At 35.4% G+C, this 12,888-nt stretch overlaps 1 protein-coding gene across 3 annotated transcripts in view; it reads left to right on the top strand.

The window, feature by feature from the left end:
• The window catches only part of ZC2HC1A (zinc finger C2HC-type containing 1A), a 56,485-nt gene that overhangs the window by 35,348 nt on the left and 8,249 nt on the right, over positions 1-12,888 (top strand). For 2 of the 3 annotated variants that reach the window (XM_012740024.2, XM_076005204.1), the window contains exon 8: positions 8,760-8,870. In XM_012740024.2, the coding sequence (XP_012595478.1) occupies positions 8,760-8,870 (111 nt within the window). Of the gene's footprint in view, positions 1-5,098; positions 5,216-8,759; positions 8,871-12,888 lie in introns of all 3 variants that reach the window. The other variant, XM_012740023.2, reaches the window with a different exon arrangement.

Here is a 12,888-nt window from a genome sequence, read left to right as displayed (position 1 = left end):
GTGCCCTTCACCATTATATAATGACCCTCTTTGTCTTTTACTACTTTTGTTGGTTTAAAAACTAAATCGTCTGAAATTAGAACTGCCACACCAGCCTTCTTTTGGCTTCTATTTGCTTGGAATATTGATCTCCACTCTTTTATGTTTAGTCTATATGCATCCTTGCAGGTTAGATGTGTTTCCTGAAGACAGCATATACTTGGCCTGTATTTTCTTATCCATTCAGCTAGCCTATGTCTCTTGAGTGGAGAGTTTAAGCCATTCACATTTATTGAGAGAACTGATAGGTAAGGTAGATTACTGTTCATTCTTTTGGGTTGGATGTTGTTGCTATGATTTCTGTCTTGAGCCATTGTGATATCTGGCCTTTAATATCTTTGGGTTTTGGTTGTTTTTATATTCGTGGGTTATTATTATGATGTTCTGTGCGTAATGCTGTTTTAAGTACTTCTTGTAGGGCTGGTCTTGTCGTGGTGAATTCTCTGTTCCTTGGCTTGTCTGAGAATGTTTTTATTTCTCCTTCATATACGAAGCTTAGTTTTGCAGGGAATAATATTCTAGGCTGGGCATTGTTTTGTTTCAAAAGAGTGAGAATGGGGCCTCAGTCTCTCCTTGCTTGTAAAGGCTCATTAGAGAAGTCTGATGTTATTCGAATTGGCTTTCCCTTGTATGTTACTTGCTTCTTTTGTCTTACAGCTCTTAGAAGGGCCTCTTTAGTTGATACTTTGGTCATTCTGATGACTGCATGTCGTGACGTCTTCCTGTTTGCGTTGAATCTCCCAGGGGTCCTCTGAGCTTCTTGAACTTGTATATCAAGATTTTGAGCAAGGCCTGGGAAATTTTCCTCTATTATATCTTCAAACAGCTTGTCCAACCCTTGAGTGTTGTCTTCTTCCCCTTCTGGTAACCCTGTGACCCTCACATTAGGTTTCTTCACATAATCCCACAGCTCTTGTAGGCTTTGCTCTTTTCTCTTGTTTCTCTGCTGTATTTCTGGGACTGATTTATTTAATTGGAGGTGTTATCTTCAAGCTCTGAGATTCTTTCTTCTGTTTGATCTACCCTGTTCTTGAGACTTTCCACTGCATTTTGTAGTTCCTTGAATTGATTCTTCATTTCCAGGAGTTCGGTTACACTTTTCTTCATTGTGTCTATTTCTTTTCCCATATCCTGGAGGCTTTTTGTGGTTTCTTTGTGTTGGTTATTGAGTTGTTGTTGCAGCTGGGTGAGTGTTCTTATGATCCACATACGAAATTCCTCTTCTGTCATATTGGTTGCCTGATTTTGGTTGGTGTCTGTTTCTATGGGGCTGGTGCTCCTCTTTGGGGGTGTGTGTTCCGTTTGGTTCTTCATATTTCTGAGTTCTTTCGCTGATTTCTTCCCATGTCGATCAGTTGTTGTTTCTTTCCTTAAGTTATTGTTTGGGTATTCACACACCTTGCTTAGTTTCTGAGGCGTTAGGTGGTGTCTGTGGGTGAAATTGGACCACTCCCTGTATATTGAGTCAGTGGGTGCCATGAAAAGGCTGTGCAGGATGCCGTCCCTGTCAGTAGGTGGCGTTTGCTTGGAGGAACAGGCTATGCTGTTGATTTTTTGTAAGCCTGCCCTCAGGCCGTTAGCAGGGGTCAAAGTTCTGTTCTCTGCTTCCAGGGAAAGTTGTCAGGGCGGGGCTGGAATGGTCCCGCTCAGCCAGAAAGTCTGGGTGTGGGGGCGGGGCTGTCTGAGACCTGCAGTCTGGAGCGGGCCTCGCTTCTTTCCACCGTCCCCAAGTCTGCAGCTATTCCTGGGCCTCTGCCAGCAGGCCAGACCACAAGCCACCAGGCCTCCCAGGACTGTGATGTCGGCGGGGAGGTTCCCTGCACAGGAAAGCCACCTGGGTTGGGCGCACGGCCTCCTCCTGGGAGGTGGGTTGCCCTGTAGGATGCTGATCCGCCCCTGGAGGCACACACACCTCAGTAGGCTGTTCACGTATAACCCTTCTGTGCCCTGGGCAATGCTAGCCCTCGGTGCTGGGGATCTGGTCTGCAGGTCCCACCTCTAGATCCTAGAGTTCAAACTGTATCCCCACCAGGGAGAGGATTTCTGGTCCCAATTCACCCACAGGGAGCCCAAGCTGGGTCTATGTCTCTCAGCCTCTGAGTCGGCACCGTTCTCCTGGGAACACCGTGCCAGCAGCAACTGGGAGGGCGGGCGGGTAGGGAGCTCACAGTCTGAGTTCCCCTGAGTCAGCTGTAGGGTCCCAAAAGGGAAGGTCCTGTTCCCTGGAGGTGCGTCTGGCTGGTGGCTGTATTGTCTCTTTGGGCAGCCGTGGGTAGGGTCGGCGGAGGGGAGGAGGAGGCAATATGGCGCCTGCCGCGCGGCTGGGGTCTGTTCACACAGAGGTGCCTGGAGGAAGTTGGGAACCTGGTGCCACGTCTGCTACAGGCTCACTGCTGGCTGGCGGTGTCAGTCTCTGGGCTGGCGTCCGCAGGTCTCTCCACCCTCTGGGGAGCCCACCAGCAGTCCCATATGCAGGGGAGGGGAAACAGCAAATCCACCTACCCTTGCCGCTGGTCTCAGGGCTGCTCCGGTGGTCTCAGCCTCCAGTTCTCCCATTTTTATCTTTTATTATCAATCTAGAAATGCCTAAAACAACCTACAATTGCTACACAGCTTAGCTTATGTGGATAACACTGATAGAAACCATTGGATTAGGGAGCTAACTTTGCCATGGAATTGAGATACTAAATTACCTGTGCAGGATTGATGAATTTAGGATCAAAAGTAGAGGCATGACATGTTTCAAAACTCTGAATGCCTCAGAGCATCATTACTATAGAGGTCTACTAAGATACAAAATATCATCTGGTCAATTTTTTTCCCATTATTTCAGAAATCATATTTTTATTATATCTCAATCTGCTATGCTTGCTATAGTCTTACAAAATACTTTACAAGCTAGACTTATTTCCTAAGTGAATTCAGTCTCTTGATATCAACAGTAAACAATGACCTTTTCAAGGTTGAAGTTTATTTCAAGTCAGGAATAGGTTGATATCAATGCCAAATATTTCTTTAAAAGCTCACTCAGCCATGAGTATTTTGAAAGCCTGTAAAAGTATTATATATATAAAATTTTGATCATTATGAGATTTATAGATTTTGGTTTTGATTCATAGCCTAACCGTAGCAAATTAAGACAGAACATAAATTTAAGTGCTTTAAGCCTAAGAACAGCATTTCTAAATCTTAGCCTAAGGAACATTAGAATTGTATGTGTGGGTGTGTATATTATATATACATTTATATGAATTGAGTTGAATTTTATAATTTAAGTAATTGGTACAAATTATCATTGGAACATTTCCTTTAATTAGGTTTTTAAAGTGTGAAAATATTAGCAGTTCTCTCATGTGTGACATATGTAATATTTCCATTAGATAATTACCTTTAGATTTTTATTAGATTTTACACGTCTCCTTTATCAAATTTTAGTTTTTTTATATCACATGTAGAATTTGAGCACTTACAGTATTAGAGGAATCAGTTTTTAAAATATGGTATAAAATTTTCTAAATTTTAATTTCAGTAACTTTTTTTCTGAGAAAGAAAATAAGATCTTTCTCTTAGTCCTTTTTCCCCAAACCATGGTTGCTTTTTGTAAGGTAACCACTGTTTAGAACAAAAATGCTCTGATAAATTGTTTGAGGATTTAAAGAAAAATCTGATTAAAATTCTAAATAATTGAATTTTTAGTCTTTTACAAATTAAAAACAAATTTTAATTTCAAATGTTTTAGAAATTATGTCTAATATATTTATTTAATGAAGGCAGTTTTTAAAAATTTTAAAACCTAAGGTTAACACTACCATCTGCAAGGTATTAATATCAACTTTTATAACAAAATGCCTGCTATGTGTAGGATACTGAAAGGCCATAAAAATGAATAAGATGTGTGTGTCCTCGTAGACCCTTATAATCCAGAGAGATCAACAAATTCTTTTAGATACTAAGCTCCATAAGAGCAAACATCAAGTATTTTATAATTCGAGCATATCATACACTATGTCACAGAAGGTAGTACAGTGCCTGACACATAGTAGGTGCTCAGAGTTTATAGAAAAAGTGAATGAGTGAAGAAACGAGAGAATAAGCAAGTATCTCTTTAAATAGACTTTTAAAGTTAACAAGCAGTGATATGTTATTCCATAGTCATTTAAAATATTAATAGTTTCCTTGTTTCCTAATTTTCCCTGCTCCCTACTACGAATGGATGTTGGTTGCTGATAGTCTATATGATTCAATTATTTGTTGATATATTAATAAAACAGCAAATAAACCTGCAGTTTGACCTATTATCCTCTAGGTGGAGATCCTTTATAATTTTGGTTTAAAAAATGTATGTATGTTGTATTTAGACGAGAGAGAGAGAGAGAGAGAGAGAGAGAGAGAGAGAGAGAGAGAGAGAGAGAGAGAGAGGGAGGAGAGAAGAGAGAGAAAGAGCTTCAGATGGCATAGTCCATTAACATTTACATGTGAATTTTATAATTTCCATTCATGTTTTTTCACATAGGGTCAAGTTTTACTTTTCTCCAGATAAATTTCAGAAATTAAGTCATTCTTTGTTAGAAAACCATATGGGGTTATAAAGTCATATTGGATAAATATTATTCAGTTCTTTATTTCATATTTGGAATTTTAAAATGCAGGAAAATCATGAAAATAATAATGAAAAAGAAAATTTCTGTGAATTGAGGGAGGGGGCAAAGTTACATTATTTGTTAATAACAGCTTTCAGTTCACTTGTAGCTTCATGAAATTTCTTTGAAAGTTGTCCTTCCTTCCTTTATTGATTCCATTGCTCCACTGTGTATAAATGTGGCATTGTTTGGATGTACAGAGTAGACTACATAGTCAGAATTTTCCAATCTAATAATGGACATTGTATGAACTCTCTGAGGATTCTTTTGGACATTAGTTCTTATCCTGGAAGTCAGATAATTAAGGACTTGGGGAGTAGATTTCTGATGAACCAGAATAATGTCTTAAAAAAATTCTTTATATAGAGAAACAAACAGTAGCAATCTCCTTATGGGTACACCTTTATATATTTTAATAGTAAGATGGACAAGTTAGGCCCTCCACTTCGAACTGGAAGACATGTGCAAAGGTTGTATGACAGTGATACAAAATCATACAGTGCCATCAAAAGACATGAGTTATTACCCATTTACAAGTAAGTATTTGTAACTCAGTTGCTATTTTTCGAGATATTTCCTTAAAGGCTTTATATAATGGAGTACAATAACTTTTACTTTCCTATACTTTAAAAAATCTTAGTTTAATAATTTTTAAGCCAAAATGAGCTAAATAATCTTCTAAGTTTTAAATCATTTTGATTTTTGGTGAGCATTTTATTGTCCTAAATAAAACTTTTTATATCATACATTTTATTCCATTAAATATTAAAATCTTTAGGGAGTTTAAATTGTCACATTTATTAGTTGGTTTTTATGTTTTTAGGAATAATTAGTAGGCGATTTTTAGTAATTCAAAAGAAGAGTTTGAGCAAAACTGCCTATATAGCATATAGAATTGTTAGATTATCTTGTAGTTAAGCAGGTGATTAATTTATTATAAAAAGTCAGAAAAATATCTTAGGAAACATTCAGCTAGGGATCCTTAGGCTTTTTGTAAATTCCACATAAAACAGGTAAAGGATATGATACTGCCAGATACTCCTCTTTCAATGCTTGCCTTCCTGACTAAGAAGAGAGAGTATGGCTGTGGGAGTCATTTTGAAACTCCACTGCATGAGTATTCAAGGTTTACTAATTTAACTTATTAATTTAAAAACTAATGCCTATTACAACAATGTGCTTACTGTACATGTATGAAAAAAATAATAAATTTAACTAGATAAACAATAATATGGGAGAAAAAGTATTTAAGAAGAGAGAAAGAGGCTGGGTGTGGTGGCTCACGCCTATAATCCTAGCACTCTGGGAGGCGGAGGCCGGTGGATCGCTCAAGGTCAGGAGTTCAAAACCAGCCTGAGCAAGAGTGAGATGCTGTCTCTACTAAAAATAGAAAGAAATTAATTGGCCAACTAAAAACAATATATAGAAAAATTTAGCCAGGCATGGTGGCATATGCCTGTAGTCCCAGCTACTCAGGAGGTTGAGTGAAGCAGGAGGATCGCTTGAGCCCAGGAGTTTGAGGTTGCTGTGAGCTAGGCTGATGCCATGGCACTCTAGCTTGGGCAACAAAGTGAGACTCTGTCTCAAAAATAAAAAAAAAAAAAAAAAAAAAAAAAAAGAAGGGAGAAAGATGGGAGAAGTCTTTAAGATACTAGCAGCAGTCATGTTTTGTTTTTAAGTGATTCGTGATAAATCCTAGAAGGAAGGACTTTGCCATTTTGTTGTTGTTGTTGTTGTTGTTCTACTACCGCTCAAGCAAATATCTATACCTTCTGAAGCATATCTGAAAGAAAGAGTGACTAGCAGTAAGATAAAATCCAATTCTAAAATTAAATTTCCTTTTACTATTTGTTTGATCCATAGCAGGTGGGTTCTACAGCTAGGCTAAGAGTAAGTCTTTAGATTCTGTCCAGGAAGAAAAATGTACTGATTATGTGAGACTGAGGCAACCTATTTTAAGTACTAATCAAGAAAGGCAGCTCTTCACAATCTCTTGAATGGTTCTTGACATTGAGATTCTACCTTTTACATGATATTGCTAAAAATAAATGATAGGCATTTAAATAATGACGGTTATTAATGTTGATAACCTCTCTATTTTGCCCTAAATGTAAACATTTTGAACAATTTAAAATTCTTAATATGATGCAATTATGTGTGTATATTCATGAGTATGTTTGTGTCATCTGTACATCTCAGGTACTTTTTATATGAAGGTGATGGGATTTCTTAAAGACTGTTCTAGAGCTCCTGCCCCACACAAGTATCCTTCTCATTCAGATGCCATTCTTTGACAATGATTTTTTAGTGATTGAATTCCTAGAAAGGAACTATAGTAGTTTTACAACATCCCCAGAAGGGCTACACAAGGAATAGAGTAAACCTCATGGATAGACTTGGAGTGACCATTTGAGGAGGTCTAGGGCATTCCATTCATGTACCAAGTTGATTGTTTGCTTTTTGAAGTTTAGAAATAATTTAAAGAAGTAACTACTCAAAACAACCTCTATTTAAATGGCAGCACTGCATATCAAATGTGAGATTTGTAATATAAATCACTTGAGTTCAAGTTCAAGTACTACTCTGGCTACATAATAGCTTTGCAATTTACATAATCTCTTTGCACATACATTTCTTCAACTTTAAAATGGGAATAATATCTTCTGAAAGATTTGGGAGAAGTTATATAAAATGAAGTATGTATAGTGCCTGGCTTCATATTTGGCATGTAGTGGGTGTTTGAAAAATAGTAGATGTTGTTATTACCTGCATGTATTTTGGAAGCAGCTATTTAAAATTTTAGTGTACTCTCTCCTACTTTGCCATATAAGTAGAGTAAGAAGAAATTCAGCCAAAAGTTTAAGAACTTCTAATATGAAGGTATTTTTAAAAATATTCTACTTGTTCATATAACACAACATTGCCTACCTGTGAAATGAAAAGATTTAACTAAATCTTTGAAGAGTGGGAGGGAACTAATGCTTTACTGAACATCTAAACCCTAGCTCTGCAACATATGAGCGGCATCACCTTGGGTAAGTTACTTAAGGGCTCTTTTCCTCAGTTGCTTCATCTGTAAAATGGAGTTACTAATCCTATCTATTTCTAAGGATTAAATATATTTATGAATGCAAAATAATTAGAAATGTATGTGACATGTAAGCACTATCATATAGAAGTGTTAACTTATAGTAACAATAGCAGTAGTAACAGTATTGTTATCAACTACACTAAATGTTTATATAAATTGTCATTTATATCTCATAACCTTTCTGTAAGATAAAGATCATTTTATAAATGAGGGAACTCAACCTCAAGACTTACTTATCACAAAGCTGGTCAGTAGCAGTTGGCACTTGAATCTAGATTTATCTGAATCCTAAGAACTATACTTTTAGTGTTCAATCATCATTTAGCTTTCTAAGTTTTCTTTGATTCCTGAAGTTTCAAAATGGGGATTCAGGAATGATCCAACCAAAAGTTTTCTTCATACCAGATAGCCCAGGCTGTGTTGTTGGTCAAATTAAATCTTTAAAGGGAAAATTATATTAACCCATTTATTTTATTTGCTGTATCTAAGAATTTTTGTAAATTGAATATTATCCTTTAAAGTGACTATTTAATGATTCATTTTTTACCATAACCCATATGCTTAGAATAATAATAAAACTTGTGTTTTATTATTACTTGTGTAATATTAAAATATTATTTAACAGTTTATCCATAAGCATTTAACAGAATATATCTGTGTTTTGAGAGAACTATAAATTTAGACTTTAAAAAAAAAAGCTTGAAGCCTTCAGAAGGATTAACTTATAAATTTCATGTAAAGCATACATATATATATCTTCACCGATTCTACATACTATCAGGATAGTGTTAGTAAATGCAAAATCCTTTGGTGTATCCTTAGCATTAACTACTATTCGTTTTCAGATTTAAAGTAATTATTTGGACTTTAATCTTTTGAACTTCTCTGCGGCTTCTAATTATTTTTCTAATCATTCAAATAGGCAATTTGAGAAATAAATTGTTACTATTCAATACTTTTTAATTATTCCATCTCTTTCCCTCTTCTAGAACTAACATCAAATCTCGAAATTCCACACCACCCAGTTTGGCAAGAAATCCTGGTACATCAAGTGTGCTTACAAGCAAAAGAAAAACATATACTGAGAGCTACATAGCCAGGTATGTTTAGCTCTGCTATCCTAATAATTAAAATAAAACGTAAGTGCATATAGTTTTCTAAGGATCATATACAAAAGTAGGTAACGAGCTATTCATAAAAAAGCTGATTTTTCCTTTCCTATATATATGATTTAATCTGGCTTTTAAGTGGTACACTAGAGAAATACTTTGGGCATAAATAGTGTTTGCCTATATCTTGTTATCATTATTGTAGTAATTGTTCAAAGACAATTTGTTGAGTTCTGGATTCATTTGGGCTTTTGTTGTATTAATTTTAACTGCAACATGGTTATTTTTACCTGTACAAATGGAATAATAGACCCGTTGAACCACTGCTATTATTAATTTTGCACAATATTTTAATATTTAAATCTATTCACTGAAGTGATCATTTAGATACTTACCTTTCTAATCTGTTATGATATTTACTCAACTTTGGCATTCACTGTTTTTAGACATATAATGAACTCATCTCAATTATAAATATTTGGTTTTTGTATGTATATCCCAACTTATTCCAGAAAGTTTTAAGGCAGGGTACATAAATCCATGAAGTACAATACAACTTGAGAAGCAAAGACAATAAAATCTTACAAACAGCCGGAGAAAAAAATAGCATTACTTAGATAATGTGAAGATTACCTATACAGTACAGAGCTCACTTGTGCCACTAGGAGCCAAAAGATAATAGAATAAACATGTTGAGAGTATGGAGGGAGAATAACTGCAGATCTTGGATTGTATACTAGCTATACCATTAGTTCTCAAACTGTAATGTGTATCAGAGTCACCTGGAGGGATAATGAAAACAAACCCCACCCCAAGATTTCTGATTCAATAGGTCAGGAGTAGGTCAGAACATTTTGCATTTATAGCAAGTTTTCAGATGATGCTGATTCTACCAGATAGAAGATATCATTTTGTGAATCACTGACTTAAATTATTCCAAAAATGAAAGTGAAATAAAAATATTTTCAGAGAACAAGTATTGAGAAAATTAATGATCTGTATACTCCATTAAAGAAACATCCAAAGGCTGAATCTTAGGAAAGAGAAAAGTGACCAGAGGAGGAGGAAGAAATTTAAAAGGAGGAATATGAGCAAAGAAATTGGTAATATCTAAGCTCCTACTGAGTGTATGAAATAATAAAGATAAAACGGAATTAATGAAATAAAAAGATAATAAAGAGCACAAATTCCTAGAAAAATATCACTTATTAAAACTAATTTCAAATGAACTAGAAAACTAAACAAACTTATCATAATTAAAGAAATTGAATCCATAAATGACTACTCCTGTCTCCTCACAGTACATATGTGCACATGCATATAAAGTAATGTAATGATGGTTTTTCATGGTCAGTTATGCCAAACTTTTTCAGGAGAGAGCAGTAAGAAATAACAATCATCAACTTCTTTCAAAAGGTTAGTAAAATCTTGATACCCAGACTAATAAGAGGGAGTAAAGTTATAATTAATCACATGTATGAACTTGAAAATATATGAGAAAAACCTCTAAAAATTATAGCAAACCCAATCCATAAGCTTATGAAATTCATGAAACTTTAGATTTATCCTAGAAAATAAGATTGACATAACATTAGGAAATCTATTAATATAATTCATAACTGATTAAAGAATTAAAATATATTGGTCATTTCAATAGGGTATGGAAAAGGTATTCAATAAGATTCATCATCTATTCTTTTTTTTTTTTTTTTTTTTTTTGGCATATTATGGGGGTACAGATTTTAAGGTTTCAATAAATGCCCATTTCCCCCCCTCCCCCCAAAAGTCTGAGTCTCCATCATGACCATCCCCCAGATGGTGCACATCCCACTCACCATGTATGTATATACCCGCCCCCCTCCCCCCTCCCACCTGCCCAATACCCTATTACTGTAGCACCTATGTGTCCATTTAGGTGCTACTCAGTTAATACCAGTTTGCTGGAGAATATATCTGGTGCTTGTTTTTCCAATCTTGGGATACTTCACTTAGTAGTATGGGTTCCAGCTCTAACCAGGAAAATATAAGGTGTGCTATATCACCATTGTTTCTTAGAGCTGAATAGTACTCCATGGTGTACATATACCACATTTTATTAATCCATTCTTTGATTGATGGGCACTTGGGCTGTTTCCACAGCCTTGCAATTATGAATTGTGCTGCTATAAACATTCGAGTGCAGGTGTCTTTTTTGTAGAGTGTCACTGGATCATTTGGGTAGATGCCCAGCAATGGGATTGCTGGATCAAATGGTAGATTCACTTGTATCGCTTTAAGGTATCTCCATATTGCTTTCCACAGAGGTTGAACTAGTTTGCAGTCCCACCAGCAGTGTAGGAGTGTTCCTCTCTCTCCGCAACCACGCCAGCATTTATTGTTTGGAGATTTTTTGATAAAGGCCATTCTCACTGGGGTTAAGTGATATCTCATTGTGGTTTTGATTTGCATTTCCCTGATGATTAGAGATGTTGAGCATTTCTTCATATGTTTGTTGGCCATTCTTCTGTCTTCTTTAGAAAAATTTCTGTTCAAGTCCTTTGCCCACTTTTTAATGGGGTTATTTGATTTTTTCTTCCTAATTTTCGTGAGTTCTAAGTAGATTCTAGTTATCAGTCCCTTATCGGATGCATAGGATGCAAAAATTTTCTCCCATTCTGTAGGTTGTCTGTTTACTTTCATGACTATTTCTTTGGCTGTGCAGAAGCTTTGTAGTTTGATCATGTCCCATTTATTTATTTTTGTTGCTGCTGTGATTGCCTTTGGGGACTTCTTCATAAACTCTTTGCCCAGGCCGATGTCTAGGAGAGTGTTTCCAACTTTTTCCTCTAGAGTTCTAATAGTTTCATACCTTAGGTTTAAGTCTGTTATCCAGCGTGAGTTGGTTTTTGTGAGAGGTGAAAGGTGTGGGTCCTGTTTTAGCCTTCTACAGGTGGCTATCCAGTTTTCCCAGCACCATTTATTGAAGAGGGATTCTTTTCCCCAGCGTATGTTTTTGTCTGCTTTGTCAAAGATGAGATGGCTATATGAGGATGGTTTTATATCAGGATTCTCACATCTGTTCCACTGGTCTATATTCCTGTTTTTGTGCCAATACCATATTGTTTTAATTACTACAGCTTTGTAGTATAGTTTGATATCTGGCATATTAATGCCTCCCATTTTGTTTTTGTTGCCTAGAATTCCTCTTGATATTCGGGGTCTTCTTTGGTTCCATACAAAGCGTAAAATTATTTTTTCTATATCTGTGAAGAATGCTGATGGGATTTTAATAGGTATTGCATTGAATCTGTAGATCAGTTTGGGTAGTATAGACATTTTGATGATATTGAGTCTGCCGATCCACGAGCATGGTATGGATTTATTCTTAATAAGAACAAAAGCTTTTAAGAAATTACAAATGGAAGGGAATGTCATTAAAATGACAAAATATATTTGTTGCAACATATTAATACATTAATGTTCTTATTTAATGCTGACATATAACAAATATTTTCTATAAAAGCAGAAATAATACAAAAATGTCAGCTATAATCATTGCTATTTTATGAAGATATAGAAAATGTAGTAGGATAGTAAAAAACTAAAATTAGAAGATTTGGAAATAAAGGCACAAAAAACTATTTTTATGATAAAGCGATTATATATATATGTACATAAAACTTCCCTCAAAAGACAAATTATTAGTAAATAATAATGAAGTTTTAGTAAATTTTCTGGATATAAAGTCAGTATAATGAATGTTATTACAGTCTGTTTCTCAGCAACAAACAGAAAAAGCAGTTTTTGGAAAAATATAAACACATAAACATGCAAATTTAAGATTTCATAGGAATCAGTTTAAAGGCCAAGCAAGAACTTTAATTTTGATGGAAGAAATTACAAAACGTTCAAGATTTTTAAGAAAATCTAAATAGAGATAATAGAGATACCTCATTTTGTTCTGGGCTTCACATATATTGCATTTTTTACAAATTGAAGATTTGTGGCAAGCCTGTCTGGAGTAAATCTA

The sequence above is a fragment of the Microcebus murinus genome, chromosome 7 (genome assembly GCF_040939455.1).
Source record: "Microcebus murinus isolate Inina chromosome 7, M.murinus_Inina_mat1.0, whole genome shotgun sequence".
Lineage (NCBI taxonomy): Eukaryota > Metazoa > Chordata > Mammalia > Primates > Cheirogaleidae > Microcebus > Microcebus murinus.
The sequence above is the reverse complement of the archived record's forward strand: the minus strand, read 5'-3'. Positions and strand labels throughout refer to the sequence as shown.